Source organism: Oncorhynchus tshawytscha, linkage group LG08, assembly GCF_018296145.1.
Source record: "Oncorhynchus tshawytscha isolate Ot180627B linkage group LG08, Otsh_v2.0, whole genome shotgun sequence".
Classification (NCBI taxonomy): domain Eukaryota; kingdom Metazoa; phylum Chordata; class Actinopteri; order Salmoniformes; family Salmonidae; genus Oncorhynchus; species Oncorhynchus tshawytscha.
In genome coordinates this window covers 158,200-183,592 of record NC_056436.1, presented here as the reverse complement: position 1 = coordinate 183,592, position 25,393 = coordinate 158,200, and the positions used below count along the sequence as shown (strand labels likewise).

The 25,393-nt window shown below is 45.9% G+C and overlaps 1 protein-coding gene across 1 annotated transcript in view; it reads left to right on the top strand.

Annotated features, from left to right (window-relative positions):
* The first annotated feature begins 741 nt into the window (after positions 1-741).
* The window catches only part of LOC112224524 (histone-lysine N-methyltransferase NSD2-like), a 43,872-nt gene continuing 19,220 nt past the window's right edge, over positions 742-25,393 (top strand). Inside the window, 11 exon segments of the mRNA XM_042325039.1 lie at positions 742-794; positions 4,497-4,875; positions 4,877-5,158; positions 5,404-5,620; positions 5,715-5,884; positions 10,781-11,161; positions 11,318-11,465; positions 22,017-22,450; positions 22,550-22,852; positions 23,825-23,951; positions 24,257-24,445. Coding sequence (XP_042180973.1) covers positions 4,516-4,875; positions 4,877-5,158; positions 5,404-5,620; positions 5,715-5,884; positions 10,781-11,161; positions 11,318-11,465; positions 22,017-22,450; positions 22,550-22,852; positions 23,825-23,951; positions 24,257-24,445 — 2,611 coding nt within the window. The 5' untranslated portion in view covers positions 742-794; positions 4,497-4,515.

Here is a 25,393-nt window from a genome sequence, read left to right as displayed (position 1 = left end):
CATTGCCAAATAATGGGACATGTAGCTGCTCAGTGTAAAGGAATGAAAAGATGATGGTGAATGTAGGAGCAATGTGAAGGTTAAGTGTTGTAATTGTGGGAGGGAACATAGTGCAGAATTTGGTGGATGTCAGGTGAAGAGAGAGGCTAGAGAGGCTCAGAGATATAGAATTAGTCATGATGTATTGTATGCAGACTGCAGAGGCTGTAAGACAGATTTGTGGAACTACAGTGTGGAATGATGGAGCTCACATGGATGTACCCGTAGTAAGTGGACCTACTGTCGGGCAGGTGCTTCTGATGGTCTTGGAATGGTTTGGAGGCCTGTTCATGAATGTGCGACGTCAAAAGACACTTTGATAATGAATAAAGTTGACTTCATAGCTTTTATTGGTAAGGTTATCAATACGACTCAGGTTGTGGAAAGCAGAAATGCCAGGATAGAAGGGCATTGTGGAGACGGCAAAAGAGATATTGAGGGTAGTAGATGTTACGGTCGAAATGGTTGTTGACATGCTGAACAATCCTAAGGCTGGAGTGTTCCCGCATGATATAGATAAAGTTTAATGGGGTTGGGGAGGGGTTTTGGTGGGAGGTTGTGGTTTAAGATAGGGATTTATTTGGTTTTGAATTTTATTTTCATGGCAGATCATGATTGATCGTACATCCCAACACAGTAGGATGCGGCATGAACATAAACGATTGTTTTGCTGACCGCCATGATATTGTAGAAGAAGAAGCAGCAGCAGCAGCAGCAGAAGAAGAAGCGTTACAGTTGCTCTCAACCAATCGGAAGTGAGTATTTTCGCGCTGATTGGGACTCGAACTGAGTTTCCCCGCAAAGCTTTAAATTGAACGGAGTCGGCGTTTTCAAGATGATTCAAACTGACTATTTTCCAATTTGATAACTATTCGAGAAATTCAGCAGGTAATTTAACCAATTACTATGCGTATGAGAGGAGAACGCAACTGTGATCATCTTTCAATAAACGTGTCTGTAATTTAGCATGTCATAGGCACGTAGCTAGCTAACTGTAGCTGAATGTCAATCACTAATCTCGCTAATTTGAACTCAGAAACTAGCTAGTGTCACTGAGCGCCTGTTAATTCCGATCGTTTTCTGATTCGTTTCACTAGCTATGTGAAGTAACAGAACATTGTCATTCTATATCTGTCATGGTTTAGTTGATTTAGCCAATAGCCAGGGACCCTAACTACATAGTTAGCTACGTTAGCTAGCTGTAACTCACGCCAGTTTTTAGTTGTCGCGTCACTATCTCAACATTTTGTAATATTTTACCAGAGTGAGAATGTGGCGTCTGATGTGCTTGGTAATGCCTACTACTACTGCTGTTGAAGTCTGTTAACTAGCTAGGCTTTCTCAAGTTTCCGCGGCTTTTCTCGGTGGATGATGCTGGCAGTTAGCGGTGGCTAATCAGTGAGTTATAACCATCTGGACCTTGCCTCTACTGATCATTAATTATTGGGACATGGCAGTAGCAAGCGAGCCAACCAGAGTGCTTGGACAAATGTGTTTATAACTAACCCTCATTGTTCTGTGGCTTAGTGAGAACTTAACACGTTTTCTCGTTGCTAGTTAACGTTAGCTGCTACATTTTCAATCATGTGCGGGCGCCCACTAAGGCGCTTATCAGATCAGTTTGCGTTGGTTGATAAGTTTGGTAGCTAGTCAGCAAGTTATCGAGTTAAGCTACTCATTTAAACTGTTCTGATTTGAATGTGGAGCCATTTTAGTGAGTTAACGATGTGGTTTAGCTCATATTTTATCAGACTGATGTATCGTCTAGTTAGTAGTTTGCTGCGGCGCTGACGTCGACAGCAGACTAGAATTCTGCCAGCAGCTCACACGATGACGTCACCTTTCGTATGGTAATGCTGAAACCTTCAAAATAAAAGGCCACGTTTCATGACATTGTAATATGGATAACTCGTTGAAATCATATTGAATTTTAATCAATGGGCACTTTTATTGTGCCAAAAAGAAAATGCAGTAAGTCATTTGTGAAAACAAACAAAAAATATATGGTTTTAAAAATAACACTTTCGGCCGTGATTGGGACGTTTCATTACATTGTAACATAGGGCGGCGCGCAATTGGTCCAGCATTGGCCAGTGTAACCAGTGTGAAATGGCTAGTCAGCAGGGTGCACGCTAATAGCGTTTCAATCTGTGACATCACCTTTGGGCTGCTGTGGCTAAGGGTGACTGTTGTCTGTGCAGTGGGTCCCCGATTTGAGCCCAGAGGGACGGAAGCTATACTGTTACACCGGGGTAGGGCGTTATTGTAAATAAGATTTTGTTCTTAACTGACTTGCCTAGTTCAATAAAGGTTACACACACACTGACCAAAAAGTTATTTTGTTGGCATTTACACATGTCCCCATTACCAGTAAAACATAATCAAAACCTATTTATTTCACTTGCTGTGGTGTTTGGTTGTTTAGTCTTTCATTCTCAACCAGGATTTCATCATACATGTCAAGCAGTGAAGTTTCAGCTCTCTGTCCGTGGCCTCTCTTCCTCGGTGCTTCACTGTCACTGTGTCCGTTTCCATCTTGTCCAGCCATGTCTGTCCGTGTCCTCTTCCTCGGTACACACTGTCACTGTGTTCGTTTCCATCTTGTCCAGCTGTGTGTGTAACATTTCACGTAAAACCTGTTTCTTGTCTGCATCGAAGTAGCAGTCCTTGTACCTAGCATCGAGCATGGTGGCGACACGGTAAAGAGAGAATGCCACCGAATCGCTTGTTCACAGCCTGTTGGCAGTTTTGTTGAGCAGGTGTTTCAATGCCATGACAGAGGGTATCACGTCTGCTGCAGACACAGTTGATGAATGTTCGAATGGAGTTAGCTAGTGTGTTCATGTGCCATTGAAATGGCATCAGCGGTATGACCAGCACATTCATGAGCATGCAATACTACTTTCCTCAGTACGACTTCCTCGACCACCCACTGTGCTGTCAGACTCTGCATGCTCATGGGGCTGTTATCCCTGGTCCAAATGTCTGTCTTGAAGCTAATAGCAGTGATGCTATTACTGTTTAACTCCGGTAGGGCAACATCTGGTACACACACTTCGTAGTGTGTACCAGTGCTCGGCCAGTCAGCGAAAGCCAACATCACCCACGACAGAACGGTTTATTGTCAAGGGCAATGAATTCCATTATTTTGTCGTTAATGGATTTCGCCTTTGAGTTGTCGCGCTGAAATGTTCTTACTCTTTCAAATGACTGCTGGACTAGTTGACTGCTCGATCCACGCAGCAGACATTGGGCTATGTTAGGAAAGCTGTGTTATATAGGTATCAGCTTTGACATCTGTGTTGCACATCGGCGTTAAACTAGACATCGGGTCGATGTCGGCATTTTTAGCTAATATCGGCCGATTCCAATATCCCTAACTGGTATAAATAATACTTATATGTAATATTGTATGTCAAATTATCCATTCATATTTCCAAACACTTGTACTGCACTAGAGTTCAAAAAAATGATCTGTATTTACAAAGTTGAATGCCTTTTCAGGAGTGCTCTAAAATGTAAATCCTATTGTGCTGCAGGAAGAAGGGTAATCTAGAACAGCTGTAGTTGTGGATGTTTTCACCTGTTGATCAAGCTTGTTGCCAATTGTTTTGACTTTCTCGGTATTGTCATTCTGGAGTCTTTGTTTGAAAATTCCTATTTTGAGTCGATTAACAATGCCCCCTGGCTTCTCAAAATATTGTGCTACTACACAGTGTATGAACCAAATAAAACAGGTTCATCAACATTTTAATGTCGAGAATGTGAAATCTTCTAGACCAGTGGTTCCCAACTTTTTCTGAACCGTGGAACACCTTGATGTGATTTACAATTCTGCGGCACACCTACAATTTCTCCGTGTATTTATTGATAATGACCTCCATCTCTCTTCATGTATTTGTTGATAATGACCTCCAGAGCCATATATTAAGAAATAAATGACTAAACCCTATCAGACTTAGTTGTGCTAACTGTTTTTATAGACAAAAGACAAATGACTTTGCTGGTGATGCGCACCCCTCAGGTGATACATGTAACAACAGCCTGAGCACACTGGACTGGAACCAACTATACAGATGGAACCATGTGTAACCATTGAATGTGTTATCTGACCAACTCTAGTGCTCCCAAGTCAACTTTACATGTTTATAAGTGAGGGTTCAAAAAATTTGTCAAGATTAGGAAAAGTTTTGCAGCACACCTGAGAGTTCCTCAAGCAGCACACCGGTTGGAACCATTGGTATAAATTCAGGCACACACCTGTGTATTTCCATTTTGCAGAGTAGATGTAAATATTATTTTGCTAGTCTAGTTAATAGAACGACAACTTTAAGTTTAATTTAATAATTAGACAGATCGAAACTGACTTTTAAAGTGGAAGTTTTTATTTAAGGTCCTTGTGCTTTGGACCATAAGGAGTAATTCATTATTTCTCTCCTTCCCCCTCTGTGCTGTAGCTGAGTGAGGTTGGATGGGATGGACAGTAAGGGACGGTCTGGGATGGACAGTACCAGTAAGGGGCGGTCTCTGCCCTCGATGCCAGAGGCCCTCAACCCAGTCAGCATGAATCAGCTGTCTGAACCCCTGGGGGGGAGGATGGGTCGGGGTGGGGGTGATCTGGGGGCGGACCCGGCCCTGCTGATGGACAAGGCAGCTGCCCAGTTGGCCGTGACACTCCAGGACAGTGTTCTAAACAACATGGCTGCCCATGGTCATAACCATAACAACCACAGGCATGAGAGGCTGAAGGACCTGACGTCCCTCATGCTGAACGGCGACCAAGACAAGCTGCCCAAGCTGTGCCACCCTGAGCCCCCCACCCTGAAGGGTGCTGAGGCCCCCCTCCCACCCCAGCCCCCAGAGGAAGGCCACCTCCCCCGAGATTAAACTGAAGATCACCAAGATGGTGTCCAAGGGGAAACCGCCACACTTCGAGCCGTGCTGTGGAGAGGGGCCCAACCTGCCTGCGGATACTGAGGGCCTCGTGGCTCTTGCCAGCAAGGAGGGGAGGAGAAAGAGAAGACCCATTAAACTCAAACACAGCTCTGCCTCTAACCCTGTTCCTGTGGAGGTGTCTGCTGCCAGTCAGCCAGAGGAGGGCACTGCTGCCCCACAACAGGTGGGGGAGCTCCAGTTCTCTAGTTCAATACAATGTTATTCTGTAGTAGACCATAAAAGAGAACATGAACTGTATCTTTATCTGCCTTAACAAACACTTTGGATTATAGAAAGTCTTCTTGTAGCTCTATCAAGATAAACAGTAGATCAACTTCATCTTACACTCCTTGTGAGTCCTTGTTTCTGAGAGTCCTCCTGATTTCCAGCGTTGTTTTGGTTCTGACCGCGTGTTGTGGTTTCTCTCAGATCCAGCAGGCCAGTACTCTGGTGGAGGATGAGGAGAGCCTGGAGGAGGATGAGGAGAGCCTGGAGGAGGAGGAGGAGAGCCTGGAGGAGCAGTCTACCCCTGTCCATGCAGGGTTCTCCGTGGGTGATGTGGTGTGGACCAAGGTGCCAGGTTATCCCTGGTGGCCCTGCATGGTGTCCACTGATCCAGAACTCAACACACACCTCAAACACAAAGGTACTACACACCTCAAACACAATGCAGTGTTGTACTACAAACACACACTGATCTTCCAGGTTCTGATATGGTTTTGCTCCTTTTATTTCCTCAGCAATTAACAGCCGGACAGCTGGAGTCATGTACCACGTCCAGTATTTTGGAGACACCCTGGAGAGAGGCTACATCTTTGAGAAGAACATGGTGTCATTCAGGGGGGAGGAGCAATATGTCGAGCTCTGCCATGGCGACAAACAACCTGCCTCCCGGGTCGTCCACAGGAAGGTCAGATGTGATTTATTTGGATCCCCATTAGTCAACACCAATGGGGACAGCCTGTCTCACTGGGGTCTCCATTAGTCCACACCAATGGGGACAGCTAGTCTCACTGGGGGTCTCCATTAGTCCACACCAATGGGGGCAGCTAGTCTCACTGGGATCTCCATTAGTCCACACCAATGGGGACAGCCTGTCTCACTGGGGGTCTCCATTAGTCCACACCAATGGGGACAGCTAGTCTCACTGGGGGTCTCCATTAGTCCACACCAATGGGGACAGCTAGTCTCACTGGGATCTCCATTAGTTAACACCAATGGGGACAGCTAGACTCACTGGGGTCTCCATTAGTCCACACCAATGGGGACAGCTAGTCTCACTGGGATCTCCATTAGTTAACACCAATGGGGACAGCTAGACTCACTGGGGTCTCCATTAGTCCACACCAATGGGGACAGCTAGTCTCACTGGGATCTCCATTAGTCCACACCAATGGGGACAGCTAGACTCACTGGGGTCTCCATTAGTCCACACCAATGGGGACAGCTAGTCTCACTGGGGTCTCCATTAGTCCACACCAATGGGGACAGCTAGTCTCACTGGGGTCTCCATTAGTCCACACCAATGGGGACAGCTAGACTCACTGGGGGTCTCCATTAGTCCACACCAATGGGGACAGCTAGACTCACTGGGGTCTCCATTAGTCCACACCAATGGGGACAGCTAGACTCACTGGGGTCTCCATTAGTCCACACCAATGGGGACAGCTAGACTCACTGGGGTCTCCATTAGTCCACACCAATGGGGACAGCTAGACTCACTGGGGTCTCCATTAGTCCACACCAATGGGGACAGCTAGTCTCACTGGGGGTCTCCATTAGTCCACACCAATGGGGGCAGCTAGTCTCACTGGGATCTCCATTAGTCCACACCAATGGGGACAGCCTGTCTCACTGGGGGTCTCCATTAGTCCACACCAATGGGGACAGCTAGTCTCACTGGGGGTCTCCATTAGTCCACACCAATGGGGACAGCTAGTCTCACTGGGATCTCCATTAGTTAACACCAATGGGGACAGCTAGACTCACTGGGGTCTCCATTAGTTAACACCAATGGGGACAGCTAGTCTCACTGGGGTCTCCATTAGTTAACACCAATGGGGACAGCTAGACTCACTGGGGTCTCCATTAGTCCACACCAATGGGGACAGCTAGTCTCACTGGGGTCTCCATTAGTCCACACCAATGGGGACAACTAGACTCACTGGGGTCTCCATTAGTCCACACCAATGGGGACAGCTAGTCTCACTGGGGTCTCCATTAGTCCACACCAATGGGGACAGCTAGTCTCACTGGGGTCTCCATTAGTCCACACCAATGGGGACAGCTAGTCTCACTGGGGTCTCCATTAGTCCACACCAATAGGGACAGCTAGTCTCACTGGGATCTCCATTAGTCCACACCAATGGGGACAGCTAGACTCACTGGGGTCTCCATTAGTCCACACCAATGGGGACAGCTAGACTCACTGGGGTCTGACACATAACGAAACATACATTACAGACAAAAGACTTGACCATTTCCATTTAAAAACAGGACCATGTAGTGTGCGTGTGCATCTATCAGTTCCACATACATGTCAGTTCATACACACACAAGTAGGTCACATGGGGGAGAGGTGTTGTGCCTTGAGGTGTTTGTCTTTTGAAACCAGGTTTGCTGTTCATCTGCACCATATAAGATGGGAGTTCCATGCACTCATGTCTCTGTATAGTACTGTACGTTTCCTTGAATTTGTTCTGGACCCGGGGTCTGAAAAGGCCCCTGGTGGCATGTCTGGTGGGGTCAGTGCTGTGTGTAAGTTGACTATGCAAACAATTTGGTATTTCCAACATAATGTTTCTTATAAAAACAAGATGTGACGTGGTCAGTATTTCTTCAACTCTTAGCCAAGACAGACTGACATGCATAGTATTAATATCATCCCTCTGATTACAATGAAGAGCGAGACGTGCCTCTCTGTTCTGGGCCAGCTGCAGCTTAACAAGGTCTTTCCTTCAGAACTGGACCACACGACTGGACAATAATCAAGATGAGATAAAACTAGAGACTGCAGGACTTTGGAGTGTGGTGTCAAAAAAAGCAGAGCATCTCTTTATTACGGCCAGACCACTTCCCATATTTACAACCATTGAATCTATATGTTTTGACCATGACAGTTTACTATCTAAGGCAACACCAAGTAATTTAGTCTCCTCAACTTGTTCAACAGCCACAGAATTCATGACCAGATTCAGCTGAGGTCTAGAACTTAGGGAATGATTTCTACCAAATATATTGCTGTTAGTTTTAGATGTTCAGGACCAGTTTATTACTGGCCACCCATTCCAAAACAGACTGCAACTCTTTGTTAAGGGTTTCAGTGACTTCATTGGCTGTGGTTGCTGATGTGTATATGGTTGAATCATCAGCATACATGGACACACATGCTTTGTTTAATGCCAGTGGCAGGTCATTGGTAACAATAGAAAAGAGTAGAGGGCCTAGAGCGCTGCCCTGCGGTGCACCACGCATTACATGTTTAACATTAGAAAAGCTTCCATTAAAGAGAACCCTCTTTCTATTAGATTGCCATATCGTGGATTCAGAGCTGAGGTTGAAAAGCCATAACACATGTTTTTTCAACAACAGTTTATGGTCAATAATATCAAAGGCTGCACTGAAATCTAACAGTACAGCTCCCACAATCTTCTTCTTATCAATTTATTTCAACCAACCAATCAGTCATTTGTGTCAGTGCAGTACATGTTGAGTGCCCTTCTCTAGAAGCATGCTGAACGTCTGTTGCTAATTTGTTTACAGAGAAATAGCATTATATTTGATAAAACACTTTCTTTCCCAACAGTTAGCTAAGAGTTGACAGCAAGCTGATTGGTCTGCTGTTAGAACCAGTAAAGGCTGCTTTACCACGCATGGGTAGCGGAATGACTTTGGCTTCCCTCCACGCCTGAGTGCAAAGTTTTCCAAATTCAAATATATATATATATATATATATATATTTTTTCCCCTTATCTGCGTAAGTATTCAGACCGTTTGCTATGAGACTCGAAATTGAGCTCACGTGCATCCTGATTCCATTGGTCATCCTTGAGATGTTTCTACAACTTGTTTGGAGTCCACCTGTGGTAAATTCAATTGATTGGACATGATTTGGAAAGGCACACACCTGTCTATATAAAGTTCCACAGTTGACAGTGCATGTCCGAGCAAAAACCAAGCCTTGAGGCCTCCTGAGTGGTCCAGGCTCTGTCGCAGCTGGCCTCAACCGGGAGACCCATGGTGCTGCGCACAATTGGCCCAATGTCGTCGTTCGGGTTAGGGGAGGGTTTGGCCGGCAGGGATGTTCTTGTCCCATCGCACGCTAGCGACTCCTGTGGCGGGCCGGGTGCAATGCACGCTGACACGGTCGCCAGGTGTACGGTGTTTCCTCCCACACATTGGTGCGGCTGGCTTCGGGGTTAAGTGGGCATTGTGTCAAGAAGCAGTGCGGCTCTCAAACTTCTCGCTCTCTAGTCGTTCGTATGGGAATTGGAGCGATGAGACAAGACTGGAACTAACAATTGGATACCACGGAATTGGGGAGAAAAGTGAAGAAGTTTGGAACCACCAAGACTTCCTGGAGCTGGCCGCCCGGCCAAACTGAACAATCGGGGGAGAAGGGCCTTGGTCAGGGAGGTGACCAACAACCCGATGGTCTATCTGACAGAGATCTAGATCCTCTGTGGAGATGGAAGAACATTCAAAAGGACAACTATCTCTGCAGCCCTCGACCAATCAGGCCTTTATGTTAGTGGCCAGACAGAAGTCTCTTCTCAGTAAAAGGCACATGACAGCCTGCTTGGAGTTTGCCAAAAGGCACCTAAAGGACTCAGACCATGAGAAACAAGATTCTCTAGTTTGATGAAACTAAGATTTAATTATTTGGCCTGAATGCCAAGCGGCACTTCTGGAGGAAACCTGGCACCATCCTTACGGTCGAAGCATGGTGCAGGCAGCATCATGCTGTGGGGATGTTTTTCAGTGGCAGGGACTGGGAGACTAGTCAGGATTGAGGGAAAGATGAACAGAGTAAATTACAGAGAGATCCTTTTATGAAGTCCTGAGCAGGTTATCAGACTGGGGCGCAGGTTCAGCTTCCAACAGGACAACAACCCTAACAATCCAACCCTAACAATCCAAGACAATGCAGGCTTGGCTTTGGGACAAGTCTCTGAATGTTCTTGAGTGGCCCAGCCCAGCCCCTAACCCAGAGCCCGGACTTATGGACAATTCCATCGACCTCATGGCTTGTATTTTGCTCTGACATGCACTGTCAACTGTGGGACCTTTATATAGACAGGTGTGTGGCTTTCTAAATGTCCCATCCATTGAATTTACCACAGGTGGACTCCAATGAGAGTAACAAAAGCATCTCAAGGATGATCAATGGAAACAGGAAGCACCTGAGCTCAATATTGAGTCGCATAGCAAAGGGAATACTTAAGTAAATAAGGTATTTCTGTTTTATTTTTAATACATTCGCTAACATTTCTAAAAACCTCTTTTTGCATTGTCATCTTTTGGTATTGTGTCTAGATTTCTGCCGGAAAACATGTATTTAATCCATGTTAGTATAAGGCTGTAACTAGATGTGGAAAAATTCAAGGGTCAATTCTTTCTGATGGTAATACATTTGCTTGATAACGAAGTAGAACACTTGATTCTTATGATACAGGTGTTTGGAACATTGCGCTAAAACATTAATTCAAATTATTTAGATATTTTGTCCAGCCCTAACATGAACTATCTTCCACTAGTAATTCTGAGCTCTACTGTCAATCTGAGCTCTACTGTCCTCTATCCCCAGAGTACCACTCCGTCCGTTCCTCGTAAGCTCCATGCCCAGTGGGTGGTGGGCATCACTCAGGCCAAGGAGGCTGCCAGCCTGGCCCTGGAGGAACGCCTGGTCAAGTACACCTTTACCCACGATAGTGGCGGACCACACCTCAACCCCAACATGCTGGCTAAGCTTTGCCCTGCTGAGCCTGGCCAATATCCTGTACCATCCAGGCGGAGCCCCATGCCCCCCAGCCCTGCCAGCCCCCAGGCAGACAGCAGCACTTCCCTGGGGAAGAAGAGAGGAGGCCCCAGAAAAACAGATGGGAAACAGAAGCAGACTACTTTTACACAGAAAAAGAAAGCTAACATGGTGGTCTCCCCTAAAGGACCAACACAGATGCTGTTTCAGGTCTGGAATAACTAGCATATACTGCTTCTTACCTCAATGTTTATGGTCTATGTAGTATGTTATTTACAGACCAATGTATTGACAGGTATAAAATGGTGTTTTCTGGTGTTTCTGCTGATCTTTGTTGTCCTAAATTTTGAAGTAACGTGTTTGTAGGATGGCCTCTCCACCACCTCAGAGACTGAACTACTTGAATCTCAGAGCCAGAAGAGGTCCACACTGAGAACTGAGAGGAAGAGATCCAAAGTGGTTATTGTGACTACAGACATTCCAGAAACCCCGTCACCTGCACCCACAGCGATAGGTAAGTTGGGGTCATATCAACATGTACTCTGTTTCTCTGTGGTCAGTTTATAGGTATTATTTAGCTTATTGAAACTAGAGTTGTCAGCAAATGTGTGTTTTCTTCCTCTAGCTAAGAAGGTTCCAATACTAAAACACTTCCTATTTTTTGTCGTTCAGGGTTTGTCATTCTTTTGTTTACATCTGTTTGGTGTGTAATAAATATTTCAGATTTTATTTTTTATTTTTTTCCTGTAAAGCACATTGCGTTGCATTCCATGTCTGAAATGTGCTGTTTATATAAAAATTGATTTGGTTAAAGAACAGCTAAAGGAAGGTGGGCTGTTGTTGATATCAACTCGGTCCATTATTTCCATAGGGCCTCTTGTTGGGTTCTCAACAAACAGAGTAAAAACTCAAATGGATGACTAGGAAAAGCTCAAACCAAGTTGATTCACCCACTGGGTCAAACAGCTTTAAAGACATGTTTACACATGCACATATCTTTATACCCTCATACTAGGAGGAGTCAACTCCCTGCACATCAAGACAGGCAATACATCTCTGCTAGGCAGGAACTTAATTGGTTCCTCTCACCGGTGTAGTCATGGCCCCGCCTCCTGCTAGAACCTTTGTGCGTGGAAGTATATGTGTGTGTCATAGGACTGTTCCTTCAAACTTCATCTCACCTGACCTCGGGACGAATTCGTCACTCCTCCCTAATCCACAGCTGTCCTACCTTATCAGTGACTGAAACCAGACTGTTGACTTTGCCTCTCTCAGGAGCTATGAGATTTAACAATAACATGTTTTGGCAAATGGGTCTTCCAAATGGACAATGGCCCCAAGCATACTTCCAAAGTTGTGGCAAAATGGCTTAAGGACAACAAAGTCAAGGTATTAGAGTGGCCATCACAAAGCCCTGATCTCAATCTTATAGAAAATGTGTGGGCAGAACTGAAAAAGCGTTTGCGAGCAAGGAGGCCTACAAACCTGACTCAGTTACACCAGCTCTGTCAGGATGAATGGGCCACAATTCACCCAACGTATTGTGGAAAGCTTGTGGAATGCTACCCAAAATGTTTAACCCAAGTTAAACTATTTTAATGCTACCAAATACTAATTGAGTGTATGTAAACCTCTGACCCACTGGGAATGTGATGAAAGAAATGAAAGCTGAAATAAATCATTCTCTCAACTATTATTCTGACATTTCACATTCTTAAAATAAAGTGGTGATCCTAACTGACCCAATACAGGGAATTTTTACCAAGATTAAATGTCAGTAATTGTGAAAAACCCAGTTTAAATGTATTTGGCTAAAGTGTATGTAAAGTTCCGACTTCAACTGTATGTATGTATGTATTACATGACAATTACAACAATACTGAGTGAACAATGAACACTTATTTTAACTTAAAATAATACATAAAGTCAATTTAATCTCAAATGAAACATGTTCAATTTGGTTTAAATAATGAAAAAACAAAGTGTTGGAGAAGAAACTAAAAGTGCAATATGTGCCATGTAAGAAAGCTAATGTTTCAGTTCCTTGCTCAGAACATGAGAACATATGAAAGCTGGTGGTTCCTTTTAACATGAGTCTTCAATATTCCCAGGTAAGAAGTTTTAGGTTGTAGTTATTATAGGACTACAGGCTAGTTAGGTTAACTAACAGAACAAGCTAGTTAACTACACATGGTTGATGAAATTACTAGGTTAACTCGTGAATATGTGAAGGTTGATGGTTTTTTTATAAGATAAGTTTAATGCTAGCTAGCAACTTACCTTGGCTTCTTGCAGCCTGTTTGATGCTGCACTCGCGTAACAGGTGGTCAGCCTGCCAAATCAAATCAAATCAAATTTTATTTGTCACATACACATGGTTAGCAGATGTTAATGCGAGTGTAGCGAAATGCTTGTGCTTCTAGTTCCGACAATGCAGTAATAACGAACAAGTAATCTAACTAACAATTCCAAAAAAACTACTGTCTTATACACAGTGTAAGGGGATAAAGAATATGTACATAAGGATATATGAATGAGTGATGGTACAGAGCAGCATAGGCAAGATACAGTAGATGATATCGAGTACAGTATATACATATGAGATAAGTATGTAAACCAAGTGGCATAGTTAAAGTGGCTAGTGATACATGTATTACATAAGGATGCAGTCGATGATATAGAGTACAGTATCAACGTATGCATATGAGATGAATAATGTAGGGTAAGTAACATTATATAAGGTAGCATTGTTTAAAGTGGCTAGTGATATATTTACATCATTTCCCATCAATTCCCATGATTAAAGTGGCTGGAGTAGAGTCAGTGTCATTGACAGTGTGTTGGCAGTAGCCACTCAATGTTAGTGGTGGCTGTTTAACAGTCTGATGGCCTTGAGATAGAAGCTGTTTTTCAGTCTCTCGGTCCCAGCTTTGATGCACCTGTACTGACCTCGCCTTCTGGATGACAGCGGGGTGAACAGGCAGTGGCTCGGGTGGTTGATGTCCTTGATGATCTTTATGGCCTTCCTGTAGCATCGGGTGGTGTAGGTGTCCTGGAGGGCAGGTAGTTTGCCCCCGGTGATGCGTTGTGCAGACCTCACTACCCTCTGGAGAGCCTTACGGTTGAGGGCGGTGCAGTTGCCATACCAGGCGGTGATACAGCCCGCCAGGATGCTCTCGATTGTGCATCTGTAGAAGTTTGTGAGTGCTTTTGGTGACAAGCCGAATTTCTTCAGACTCCTGAGGTTGAAGAGGCGCTGCTGCGCCTTCCTCACGATGCTGTCTGTGTGAGTGGACCAATTCAGTTTGTCTGTGATGTGTATGCCGAGGAACTTAAAACTTGCTACCCTCTCCACTACTGTTCCATCGATGTGGATGGGGGGGTGTTCCCTCTGCTGTTTCCTGAAGTCCACAATCATCTCCTTAGTTTTGTTGACGTTGAGTGTGAGGTTATTTTCCTGACACCACACTCCGAGGGCCCTCACCTCCTCCCTGTAGGCAGTCTCGTCGTTGTTGGTAATCAAGCCTACCACTGTTGTGTCGTCCGCAAACTTGATGATTGAGTTGGAGGCGTGCATGGCCACGCAGTCGTGGGTGAACAGGGAGTACAGGAGAGGGCTCAGAACGCACCCTTGTGGGGCCCCAGTGTTGAGGATCAGCGGGGAGGAGATGTTGTTGCCTACCCTCACCACCTGAGGGCGGCCCGTCAGGAAGTCCAGTACCCAGTTGCACAGGGCGGGGTCGAGACCCAGGGTCTCGAGCTTGATGACGAGCTTGGAGGGTACTATGGTGTTGAATGCCGAGCTGTAGTTGATGAACAGCATTCTCACATAGGTATTCCTCTTGTCCAGATGGGTTAGGGCAGTGTGCAGTGTGGTTGAGATTGCATCGTCTGTGGACCTATTTGGGCGGTAAGCAAATTGGAGTGGGTCAAGGGTGTCAGGTAGGGTGGAGGTGATGTGGTCCTTGACTAGTCTCTCAAAGCACTTCATGATGACGGATGTGAGTGCTACGGGGCGGTAGTCGTTTAGCTCAGTTACCTTAGCTTTCTTGGGAACAGGAACAATGGTGGCCCTCTTGAAGCATGTGGGAACAGCAGACTGGTATAGGGATTGATTGAATATGTCCGTAAACACACCGGCCAGCTGGTCTGCGCATGCTCTGAGGGCGCGGCTGGGGATGCCGTCTGGGCCTGCATCCTTGCGAGGGTTAACACGTTTAAATGTCTTACTCACTTCGGCTGCAGTGAAGGAGAGACCGCATGTTTCCGTTGCAGGCTGTGTCAGTGGCACTGTATTGTCCTCAAAGCGGGCAAAAAAGTTATTTAGTCTGCCTGGGAGCAAGACATCCTGGTCCGTGACTGGGCTGGGTTTCTTCCTGTAGTCCGTGATTGACTGTAGACCCTGCCACATGCCTCTTGTGTCTGAGCCGTTGAATTGAGATTCTACTTTGTCTCTGTACTGGCGCTTAGCTTGTTTGATAGCCTTGCGGAGGGAATAGCTGCACTGTTTGTATTCAGTCATGTTACCAGACACCTTGCCCTGATTGAAAGCAGTGGTTCGTGCCTTCAGTTTCACACGAATGCTGCCATCAATCCACGGTTTCTGGTTAGGGAATGTTTTAATCGTTGCTATGGGAACGACATCTTCAACGCACGTTCTAATGAACTCGCACACCGTATCAGCGTATTCGTCAATGTTGTTGTCTGACGCAATACGAAACATCTCCCAGTCCACGTGATGGAAGCAGTCTTGGAGTGTGGAGTCAGCTTGGTCGGACCAGCGTTGGACAGACCTCAGCGTGGGAGCTTCTTGTTTTAGTTTCTGTCTGTAGGCAGGGATCAACAAAATGGAGTCGTGGTCAGCTTTTCCGAAAGGGGGCGGGGCAGGGCCTTATATGCGTCGCGGAAGTTAGAGTAACAATGATCCAGGGCCTTTCCACCCCTGGTTGCGCAATCGATATGCTGATAAAATTTAGGGAGTCTTGTTTTCAGATTAGCCTTGTTAAAATCCCCAGCTACAATGAATGCAGCCTCCGGATAAATCGTTTCCAGTTTGCAGAGAGTTAAATAAAGTTCGTTCAGAGCCATCGATGTGTCTGCTTGGGGGGGATATATACGGCTGTGATTATAATCGAAGAGAATTCTCTTGGTAGATAATGCGGTCTACATTTGATTGTGAGGAATTCTAAATCAGGTGAACAGAAGGATTTGAGTTCCTGTATGTTTCTTTCATCACACCATGTCACGTTGGCCATAAGGCATACGCCCCCGCCCGTCTTCTTACCAGAAAGATGTTTGTTTCTGTCGGCGCGATGCGTGGAGAAACCCGCTGGCTGCACCGCTTCGGATTGCGTCTCTCCAGTTAGTCATGTTTCCGTGAAGCAGAGAACGTTACAGTCTCTGATGTCCCTCTGGAATGCTACCCTTGCTCGGATTTCATCAACCTTGTTGTCAAGAGACTGGACATTGGCAAGAAGAATGCTAGGCTGCCACGCTGTCTCCTCGTGGATTGCAATGTAATCGGCATCCAGAAAAGCAGATTACTGATTGTTATGAAAACTTGAAATCTACCCTAATTAATCGGCCATGCTGATTAATCAGTCAACCTCTACTCTGGTGGCATGTCTTGTGGGGTATGTATGGGTGTCCAAGCTGTGTGCTAGTAATTTAAACAGACATATCGGTACATTCAGCTTGTCAACACTTCTTACAAAAACAAGTAGTGATGATGTCAATATCTCTTCCACTTTGAGCCATGAGAGATTGACATTCACATCATTAATGCTAGCTCCCTGTATACTTTTAAGGGTCAGCTGTGCTGCCCTGTTCTGAGCCAACTGCAATTTTCCTAAGTCCCTCTTTGTGGCACCTGACCACATGACTGAACAGTAGTCAAGGTGCGTCAAAACCAGGGCCTGTAGGACCTACCTTGTTGATAGTGTTGTTAAGAAGGTAGAAACTAGGGCCTAGTACCTGCCTTGTTAATAATGCTGTTAAGAAGGTAGAAACTAGGGCCTAGTACCTGCCTTGTTAATAATGCTGTTAAGAAGGTAGAAACTAGGGCCTAGTACCTGCCTTGTTAATAATGCTGTTAAGAAGGTAGAAACTAGGGCCTAGTACCTACCTTGTTAATAATGCTGTTAATTAAGACGGTAGAAACTAGGGCCTAGTACCTGCCTTGTTAAAAATGCTGTTAAGAAGGTAGAAACTAGGGCCTAGTACCTGCCTTGTTGATAGTGCTGTTAAGAAGGCAGAGCAGCGCTTTATTATGGACAGACTTCTCCCCATCTTAGCTACGGTTGTATCAATATGTTTTGACAATGACCGTTTAAATTCCAGGGTTACTTCAAGAAGTTAATTTACCACAACTTGTTAAATTTCAACATTATTCATTACCGGATGTAGTTGAGGTTTAGGGTTTAGTGAATGATTTGTCCCAAATACAATGCTTTTAGATGTGGAAATCATCAGTCATTTGTGTAAGTGCTGTGCTTGTTGAATGTCCTTCCCGTGTGCTGACATTCTGTCAATTTGTTTACTGTAAAATAGCATTGTATCTGGTCAAACAACAATTTTTTTCCAGAAGTTTACTAAGGGTTGTTAACAGGCTGATTGGTTGGCTATTTGAGCCAGTAAAGGGGGCTTTACTATTAGGTAGTGGAATTTTTATTTATTTTATTTAACCAGGTAGGCCAGTTGAGAACAAGTTCTCATTTACAACTGCGACCTGGCCAAGATAAAGCAAAGCAGTGCGACAAAAACAAGAGTTACACATGGAATAAACAAACGTACAGTCAATAACACAATAGAAGATCTGTATACAGTGTGTGCAAATGGAGTAAGGAGGTAAGGCAATAAATAGGCCATAGTGATGAAGTAATTACATTTCAGAAATGAACACTGGAGTGATAGATGAGCAGATGAGGATGTGCAAGAATAAATACTGGTGGGCAAAAGAGCAGAAAAAAATCAAACACAAATATAGGGATGAGGTGGGTAGTTGGTTGGATGGGCTATTTACAGATGGGCTGTGTACAGCTGCAGTAAGCTGCTCTGACGTCTGATGATTGAAGTTAGTGAGGGAGATATAAGTCTCCAACTTCAGTGATTTTTGAAATTCGTTCCAGTCATTGGCAGCAGAGAACTGGAATGAAAGGCAGCCAAAGTGGGTGTTGGCTTTGGGGATGACCAGTGAAATATACCTGCTGGAGCGCGTGCTACGGGTGGGTGTTGTTATGGTGACCAAGGAGCTGAGATAAGGCGGAGCTTTACCTAGCAAAGACTTATAGATGACCTGGAGCCAGTGGGTCTGGCGACGAATATTTAGCGAGGGCCAGCCGACGAGAGCATACAGGTCGCAGTGGTGGGTAGTGTATGGGGCTTTGGTGACAAAACTGATGGCACTGTGATAGACTGCATCCAATTGGCTGAGTAGAATGTTGGAGACTATTTTGTAAATGACGAAGTCGAGGATCGACAGGATAGTCAGTTTTACGAGGGTATGTTTGGCAGCATGAGTGAAGGAGGCTTTGTTGCGAAATAGGAAGCCGATTCTAGATTTAATTTTGGTTTGGAGATGCTTAATGTGAGTCTGGAAGGAGAGTTGAGTCTAACCAGGCGCCTAGGTATTTGTCCACATATTCTAAGTCAGAACCGTCCAGAGTAGTGATGCAAAGACTTTTAGATGACCTGGACTTTTTCTTCCCTCCAAGCCTGAGGGCTTAACAAGTTAACAAGTTCCAGTAGTCTTAAATTGAAGATGTGGCAATATCGTCCACTATTATCCTCATGATTTTTCCATCCAGATTGTCAGACCCCATTGGCTTGTTAGTATTGTGGCGTAACTTCAATGTTGTTGATCCATCCTCATCCTTCTCCCTATCACATCCATTCAACTGTAACTCTGAAATCCCTCATCCTTTTCCTTTCTCTCCGGCAACGGAGTTAGGAAGGACGCCTGTATCTTTGTATTGACTGGGTTTGTTGTTACACCATCCAAAGTGAAATGAACTTTTCCATTCTCAAAGGGATATTCAATGTCCGCTTAGGTGCCCTTCTTTGCGAACCTTTGGAAAACCACCCAGGTCTTTGTGGTTGAATCTGTGCTTAATGTGTAGCTCGACTGAGGGACCTTACAATTATCTGTATGTGTGGGGTACAGAGATGAGGTAGTCATTTAAAAGAAATCACCGAGTAAGTCCATGCAACTTTTTTGTCGCTTGTTAAGCATACATCGCCAAGGCCCTATCCTGGTCCGCACACGCCGCCAAGGCCCTATCCTGGTCCGCACACGCCGCCAAGGCCCTATCCTGGTCCGCACACGCCGCCAAGGCCCTATCCTGGTCCGCACACGCCGCCAAGGCCCTATCCTGGTCTTTGGCACCGGCTCTATGCACACAAAAACAAAACACAAACACATTGATGCCACACACACACGCTCAGACATACACACTTTTACACTCTTGACATACGCTGCTGTGACTTGTTATATTATCTATCCTGATTGCCTGGTCACTTTTACCCGTACCTACATGTACATAAACTCAGAAAAAAATAAATGTCCTCTCACTGTCAACTGCGTTTATTTTCAACAAACTTAACATGTGTAAATATTTGTATGAACATAAGGTTCAAGAACTGAGACATAAACTGAACAAGTTCCATAGACATGTGACTAACAGAAATGGGATAATGTGTCCCTGAACAAAGGGGGGTCAAAATCAAAGTAACAGTCAGTATCTGGTGTGGCCACCAGCTGCATTAAGTACTGCAGTGCATCTCCACCTTATGGACTGCACCAGATCTGCCAGTTCTTGCTGTGAGATGTTACCCCACTCTTCCACCAAGGTTCCTGGACATTTCTGGGGGGAATGGCCCTAGCCCTCACCCTCTGATCCAACAGGTCCCAGACGTGCTCAATGGGATTGAGATCTGGGTTCTTCGCTGGCCATGACAGGACACTGATATTACTGTCTTGCAGGAAATCACCCGCAGAACGAGCATTATGGCTGGTGGCATTGTCATGCTGGAGGGTCATGTCAGGATGATCCTGCAGGAAGGATACCACATGAGGGAGGAGGATGTCTTCCCTGTAATGCATAGCGATGAGATTGCCTGCAATGACAACAAGCTCAGTCCGATGATGCTGTAACACAGCTCCCCAGACCATGATGGACTCTCCACCTCCAAATCGATCCCGCTCCAGAGTACAGGCCTCAGTATAACGCTCATTCCTTTCGATGATAAACACGAATCCGACCATCACCCCTGGTGAGACAAAACCACAACTCGTCAGTGAAGAGCACTTTTTGCCAGTCCTGTCTGGTCCAGCGACGGTGGGTTTGTGCCCATAGGCGATGTTGTTGCCGGTGATGTCTGGTGAGGACCTCTGTCCGCAATAGGCTGAGAGTCTGAGCACTGATGGAGGGGTTGTGTTCCTGGTGTAACTCAGGCAGTTGTTGTTGCCATCCTGTTCCTGTCCCGCAGATGTGATGTACTGATCGGGGGTAGGTCTTGTTATACGTGGTCTGCCACTGCTAGGACGATCAGCTGTCCATCTTGTCTCCCTGTAGCGCTGTCTTAGGCGTCTCACAGTACGGACATTGCAATTTATTGCCCAGGTCACATCTGCAGTCCTCATGCCTCCTTGCAGCATGCCCACGCAGATGAGCAGGGACCCTGGGCACCTTTCTTTTGGTGTTTTTCAGAGTCAGTAGAAAGGCCTCTTTAGTGTCCTAAGTTTTCATAACTGACTTTAATTGCCTAAGCTGTTAGTGTCTTAACGATTGTTCCACATGTGCATGTTCATTAATTGTTTATGGTTCATTGAACAAGCATGCAAAGCATGTAAACCCTTTACAATGAAGATCTGTGAAGTTTTATTTGGATTTTTACAAATTTCTTTGAAAGACAGGGTCCTGAAAACGGGACGTTTTATTTAATTTAAATTTTTTTGAGTTTATTACCTCGGCTACCTGGTAACCCTGACTATTGACTCTGTACCGGTACTCCTTCTATATAGTCTCATTATTGCTATTTTATTGTTACTATTTCCTTTTTTTATTTAGCTCATTTTCTTACTTTTCAACTCTGCTTTGTTGAAAAAGGGCTCGTCAGTAACCATGTCACGGCTCGTCAGTAAAATCATGTCACGGTAAGGTCTACTACTGATGTATTCGAAGCATGTGACACCATTTGATTTTGAAGTTGATGAAATATGGATTATGACTCAGGTCCTTAATATCTTCTTAGTCTTTCTTCGACACGCAGTGCTGTAAATATCCTGGAGGGCAGTTAGCATGCCCACATTGATGCGTTGGGCACCACCCTCTGAAGAGCCATGTGGTTGCTGTACCTGGCAGCGATGCACCATTGAGAGCATTATGTTGGGCACCACCCTCTGAAGAGCCATGTGGTTGCTGTACCAGGCAGCGATGCACCATTGAGAGCATTCTGTTGGGCTTTATCTGTAGAAGTTTATGGGTCTTATGGGCCAATAGCAAATTTCTTCAGGAGTTGGGATATGCAAAAAAACGTCTTTCTAATTCACGTGTGAAATAAGACAAATATAAGCACCCATCAAATGATTATTATTTGTAGTCAACTTCATTCTGAAGATGTCGGTGGTCGTTAACCATCTTGATTCTATGTTTAGCAGAGATCTGTGTATAAATGTCAAAAAGCATCATTGCTGTTTTCTTTGCTTTAATAAAAAATGAGCTTTTTGAAGTGCAACTTAAGTAATGCGGGTTTTGGGAAACCCGCTCGGGGAGATTTAACGATGCTCCTACCAAAGTGCTAACGATGAATTTATCCCTAAATCAATTGTGGTTTTATAACCTCCTCCTAGGGGTGTGCCGACATGGCCATACTCGTAATCGTATCTGTAAATTGGCAGTTGATAATCGGATGATACTTGTGATTGGAAAGAAGTGTTTTAATATGCTTAAGTATATGTTCGCACAATACCTCCCTGTGCGTTCTCGCTGCAAAAAAATGTAGATGTAGATACTCATTTTGTCCAACTACTTGGCACACCCCTATCATCTCCTGTCTCTGTTTGCAGGTAGGAAGGAACGTCAGAAGCAGCAGCCTGGTCAACAGCCCGGTAAACGAGCTCTAAAGGAGACCGAGGAGAAGGACCAACAGCCCGGCAAACGAGCTCTAAAGGAGACCGAGGAGAAGGACCAACAGCCCGGCAAACAAGCTCTAAAGGAGACCGAGGAGAAGGACCAACAGCCCGGCAAACAAGCTCTAAAGGAGACCGAGGAGAAGGACCAACAGCCCGGCAAACGAGCTCTAAAGGAGACCGAGGAGAAGGACCAACAGCCCGGCAAACGAGCTCTAAAGGAGACCGAGGAGAAGGACCAACAGCCCGGCAAACGAGCTCTAAAGGAGACTGAGGAGAAGGACCAACAGCCTGGTAAACGAGCTCTAAAGGAGACCGAGGAGAAGGACCAACAACCCAAAAAGAAACCTAGAGTAGGTGACAAACAGAAGGTGAGTTAATAAATAGTGGCACTGTTTATTCCTGGTATGTTGCCTTTAGATGTCCCTGTGAGGATGAGTCTGATCTTCCTCTCCTAACTCGAACCCCAGGCTGTGGCAGCAGAGTCCTCCGCCCCCACGAAGAAGAGAAACAGAAAGAAAACGGAGACACACGTTAAAGGATTCACTAGGTCTAAATCACCAGAGAAGATTAAGCCAATCAGGAAGAGGCAGGACTTGGCCATCCAATCAGCAGCTTCCCAGGCCAAGAAGAGGAAGCGAGCAGCAGCCAGTCCTGAGCCAGAGGGCTCTGGCGGTGAGGAGCGTCCAGAGTCCCCCAGTGACAGCATAGACCAGGCCAGCGGGGCCAAGAAGGCAAACGGAGGAGGCCCCAAGAAGGAATCTGTCTGTCAGGTGAGACTCTAGAATGTCTCCACTCATCTCCTGCGGCTGAGTTGGGGGAGTTTCAATGGGGCTGGGTTGGGGGAGTTTCAATGGGGCTGGGTTGGGGGAGTTTCAATGGGGCTGGGTTGGGGGGTTTCAATGGGGCTGGGTTTGGGGGAGTTTCAATGGGGCTGGGTTTGGGGGAGTTTCAATGGGGCTGGGTTTGGGGGAGTTTCAATGGGGCTGGGTTTGGGGGAGTTTCAATGGGGCTGGGTTGGGGGAGTTTCAATGGGGCTGGGTTGGAGGGGGTTTCAATGGGGCTGGGTTGGGGGGTTTCAATGGGGCTGGGTTGGGGGAGTTTCAATGGGGCTGGGTTGGGGGAGTTTCAATGGGGCTGGGTTTGGGGGTGGAGTTTCAATGGGGCTGGGTTTTGGGGGTGGAGTTTCAATGGGGCTGGGTTAGGGGGAGTTTCAATGGGGCTGGGTTGGGGGAGTTTCAATGGGGCTGGGTTGGGGGGGTTCAATGGGGCTGGGTTGGGGGGGTTCAATGGGGCTGGGTTGGGGGGTTTCAATGGGGCTGGGTTGGGGGGTTTCAATGGGGCTGGGTTGGGGGGTTTCAATGGGGCTGGGTTGGGGGGTTTCAATGGGGCTGGGTTGGGGGGTTTCAATGGGGCTGGGTTGGGGGGTTTCAATGGGGCTGGGTTGGGGGGTTTCAATGGGGCTGGGTTGGGGGGTTCAATGGGGCTGGGTTGGGGGGTTTCAATGGGGCTGGGTTGGGGGGTTTCAATGGGGCTGGGTTGGGGGAGTTTCAATGGGGCTGGGTTGGGGGGTTTCAATGGGGCTGGGTTGGGGGGGAGTTTGAGTGGGACTGGGTTGGGGGAATTTCAATGGGGCTGGGTTGGGGGGTTTGAGTGGGACTGGGTTGGGGGGAATTTCAATGGGACTGGGGGGTTTCAATGGGACTGGGGGGTTTCAATGTGTTGCTGACGGTGTGTGTTTGTAGGTGTGTGAGCAGGCTGGAGAGGACGTGGTGCCATGTGAGGGTCAGTGCTGTGGGTCCTTTCACCTCTCCTGTCTAGGATCCACCCTGAAACCACAGGACAAGCTTCTCTGTCCAGACTGCACCTCAGGTAAGATCAGGGTCATCCTGTCTGTAGCACCTCAGGTAAGAGCAGGGTCATCCTGTCTGTAGCACCTCAGGTAAGAGCAGGGTCATCCTGTCTGTAGCACCTCAGGTAAGAGCAGGGTCATCCTGTCTGTAGCACCTCAGGTAAGAACAGGGTCATCCTGTCTGTAGCACCTCAGGTAAGAACAGGGTCATGCTGTCTGTAGCAGCTCAGGTAATGACTGGTTAACCTCATCTCTCCGTCTCTCTCCAGTGTTCACCCTGACTCCGTCTCTCTCCAGTGTTCACCCTGACTCCGTCTCTCTCCAGGGGTGCACCAGTGTTTCAGCTGTAAGCTGTCGGAGGGGGAGGTGCATCGCTGTAACGTGCTGCACTGTGGGATGTTCTACCATGACGCCTGCGTCCGCAACAATACCCTCACTGTGTTTGACAACAAGGGCTTCCACTGCCCGCTTCACACCTGCATCAGCTGCCACTCCAAACCCAAGGCTACCAAGGGTAAGAGTACCCTATATTTGCCCCCTAAACCCCAACTCCAAACCCAAGGCTACCCAGGGTGAGACAGACTGGGACCCTAAACGCTAACCCTTCCCCTGAGTTTATTTATAAGTAGAAACTGGGTGGTTCAAGCCCTGAATGCTGATTGGCTGACAGCCATGGTATATCAGACCGTATACCACGGGTATGACAAAACATTTATTTTTACTGCTCTAATAATGTTGGTTACCAGTTTATAATAGCAATAATAATAGCAATAAGGCACCTCCGCATTACGTCGTGCATAAGAACAGCCCTTAGCCGTGGTATTTTAGCCATATACAACACCCCCTCGGGCCTTGTTGCTTAAAGATACCACATGAACATTTGACTAGTTGTCTGAGGTTTGTCTCCCGGTGTATTATAGGTCAGGTGTGGTATTATAGGTCAGGTATGTTAATATAATGGTGTATTATCGGTCAGGTGTGTTAATATAATGGTGTGTTATTGGTCAGGTATGTTAATATAATGGTGTATTATCGGTCAGGTGTGTTAATATAATGGTGTGTTATTGGTCAGGTGTGTTAATATAATGGTGTGTTATAGGTCAGGTGTGTTAATATAATGTTGTATTGTAAGTCAGGTGTGTTAATATAATGGTGTATTATCGGTCAAGTGTGTTAATATGAAATGATGTAAATATATCACTAGCCACTTTAAACAATGCTACTTTATATAATGTTACTTACCCTACATTATTCATCTCATATGCATACGTACATACTGTACTCTATATCATCGACTGCATCCTTATGTAATACATGTATCACTAGCCACTTTAACTATGCCACTTTGTTTACATACTCATCTCATATGTATATACTGTACTCGATATCATCTACTGTATCTTGCCTATGCTGCTCTGTACCATCACTCATTCATATATCCTTATGTACATATTCTTTATCC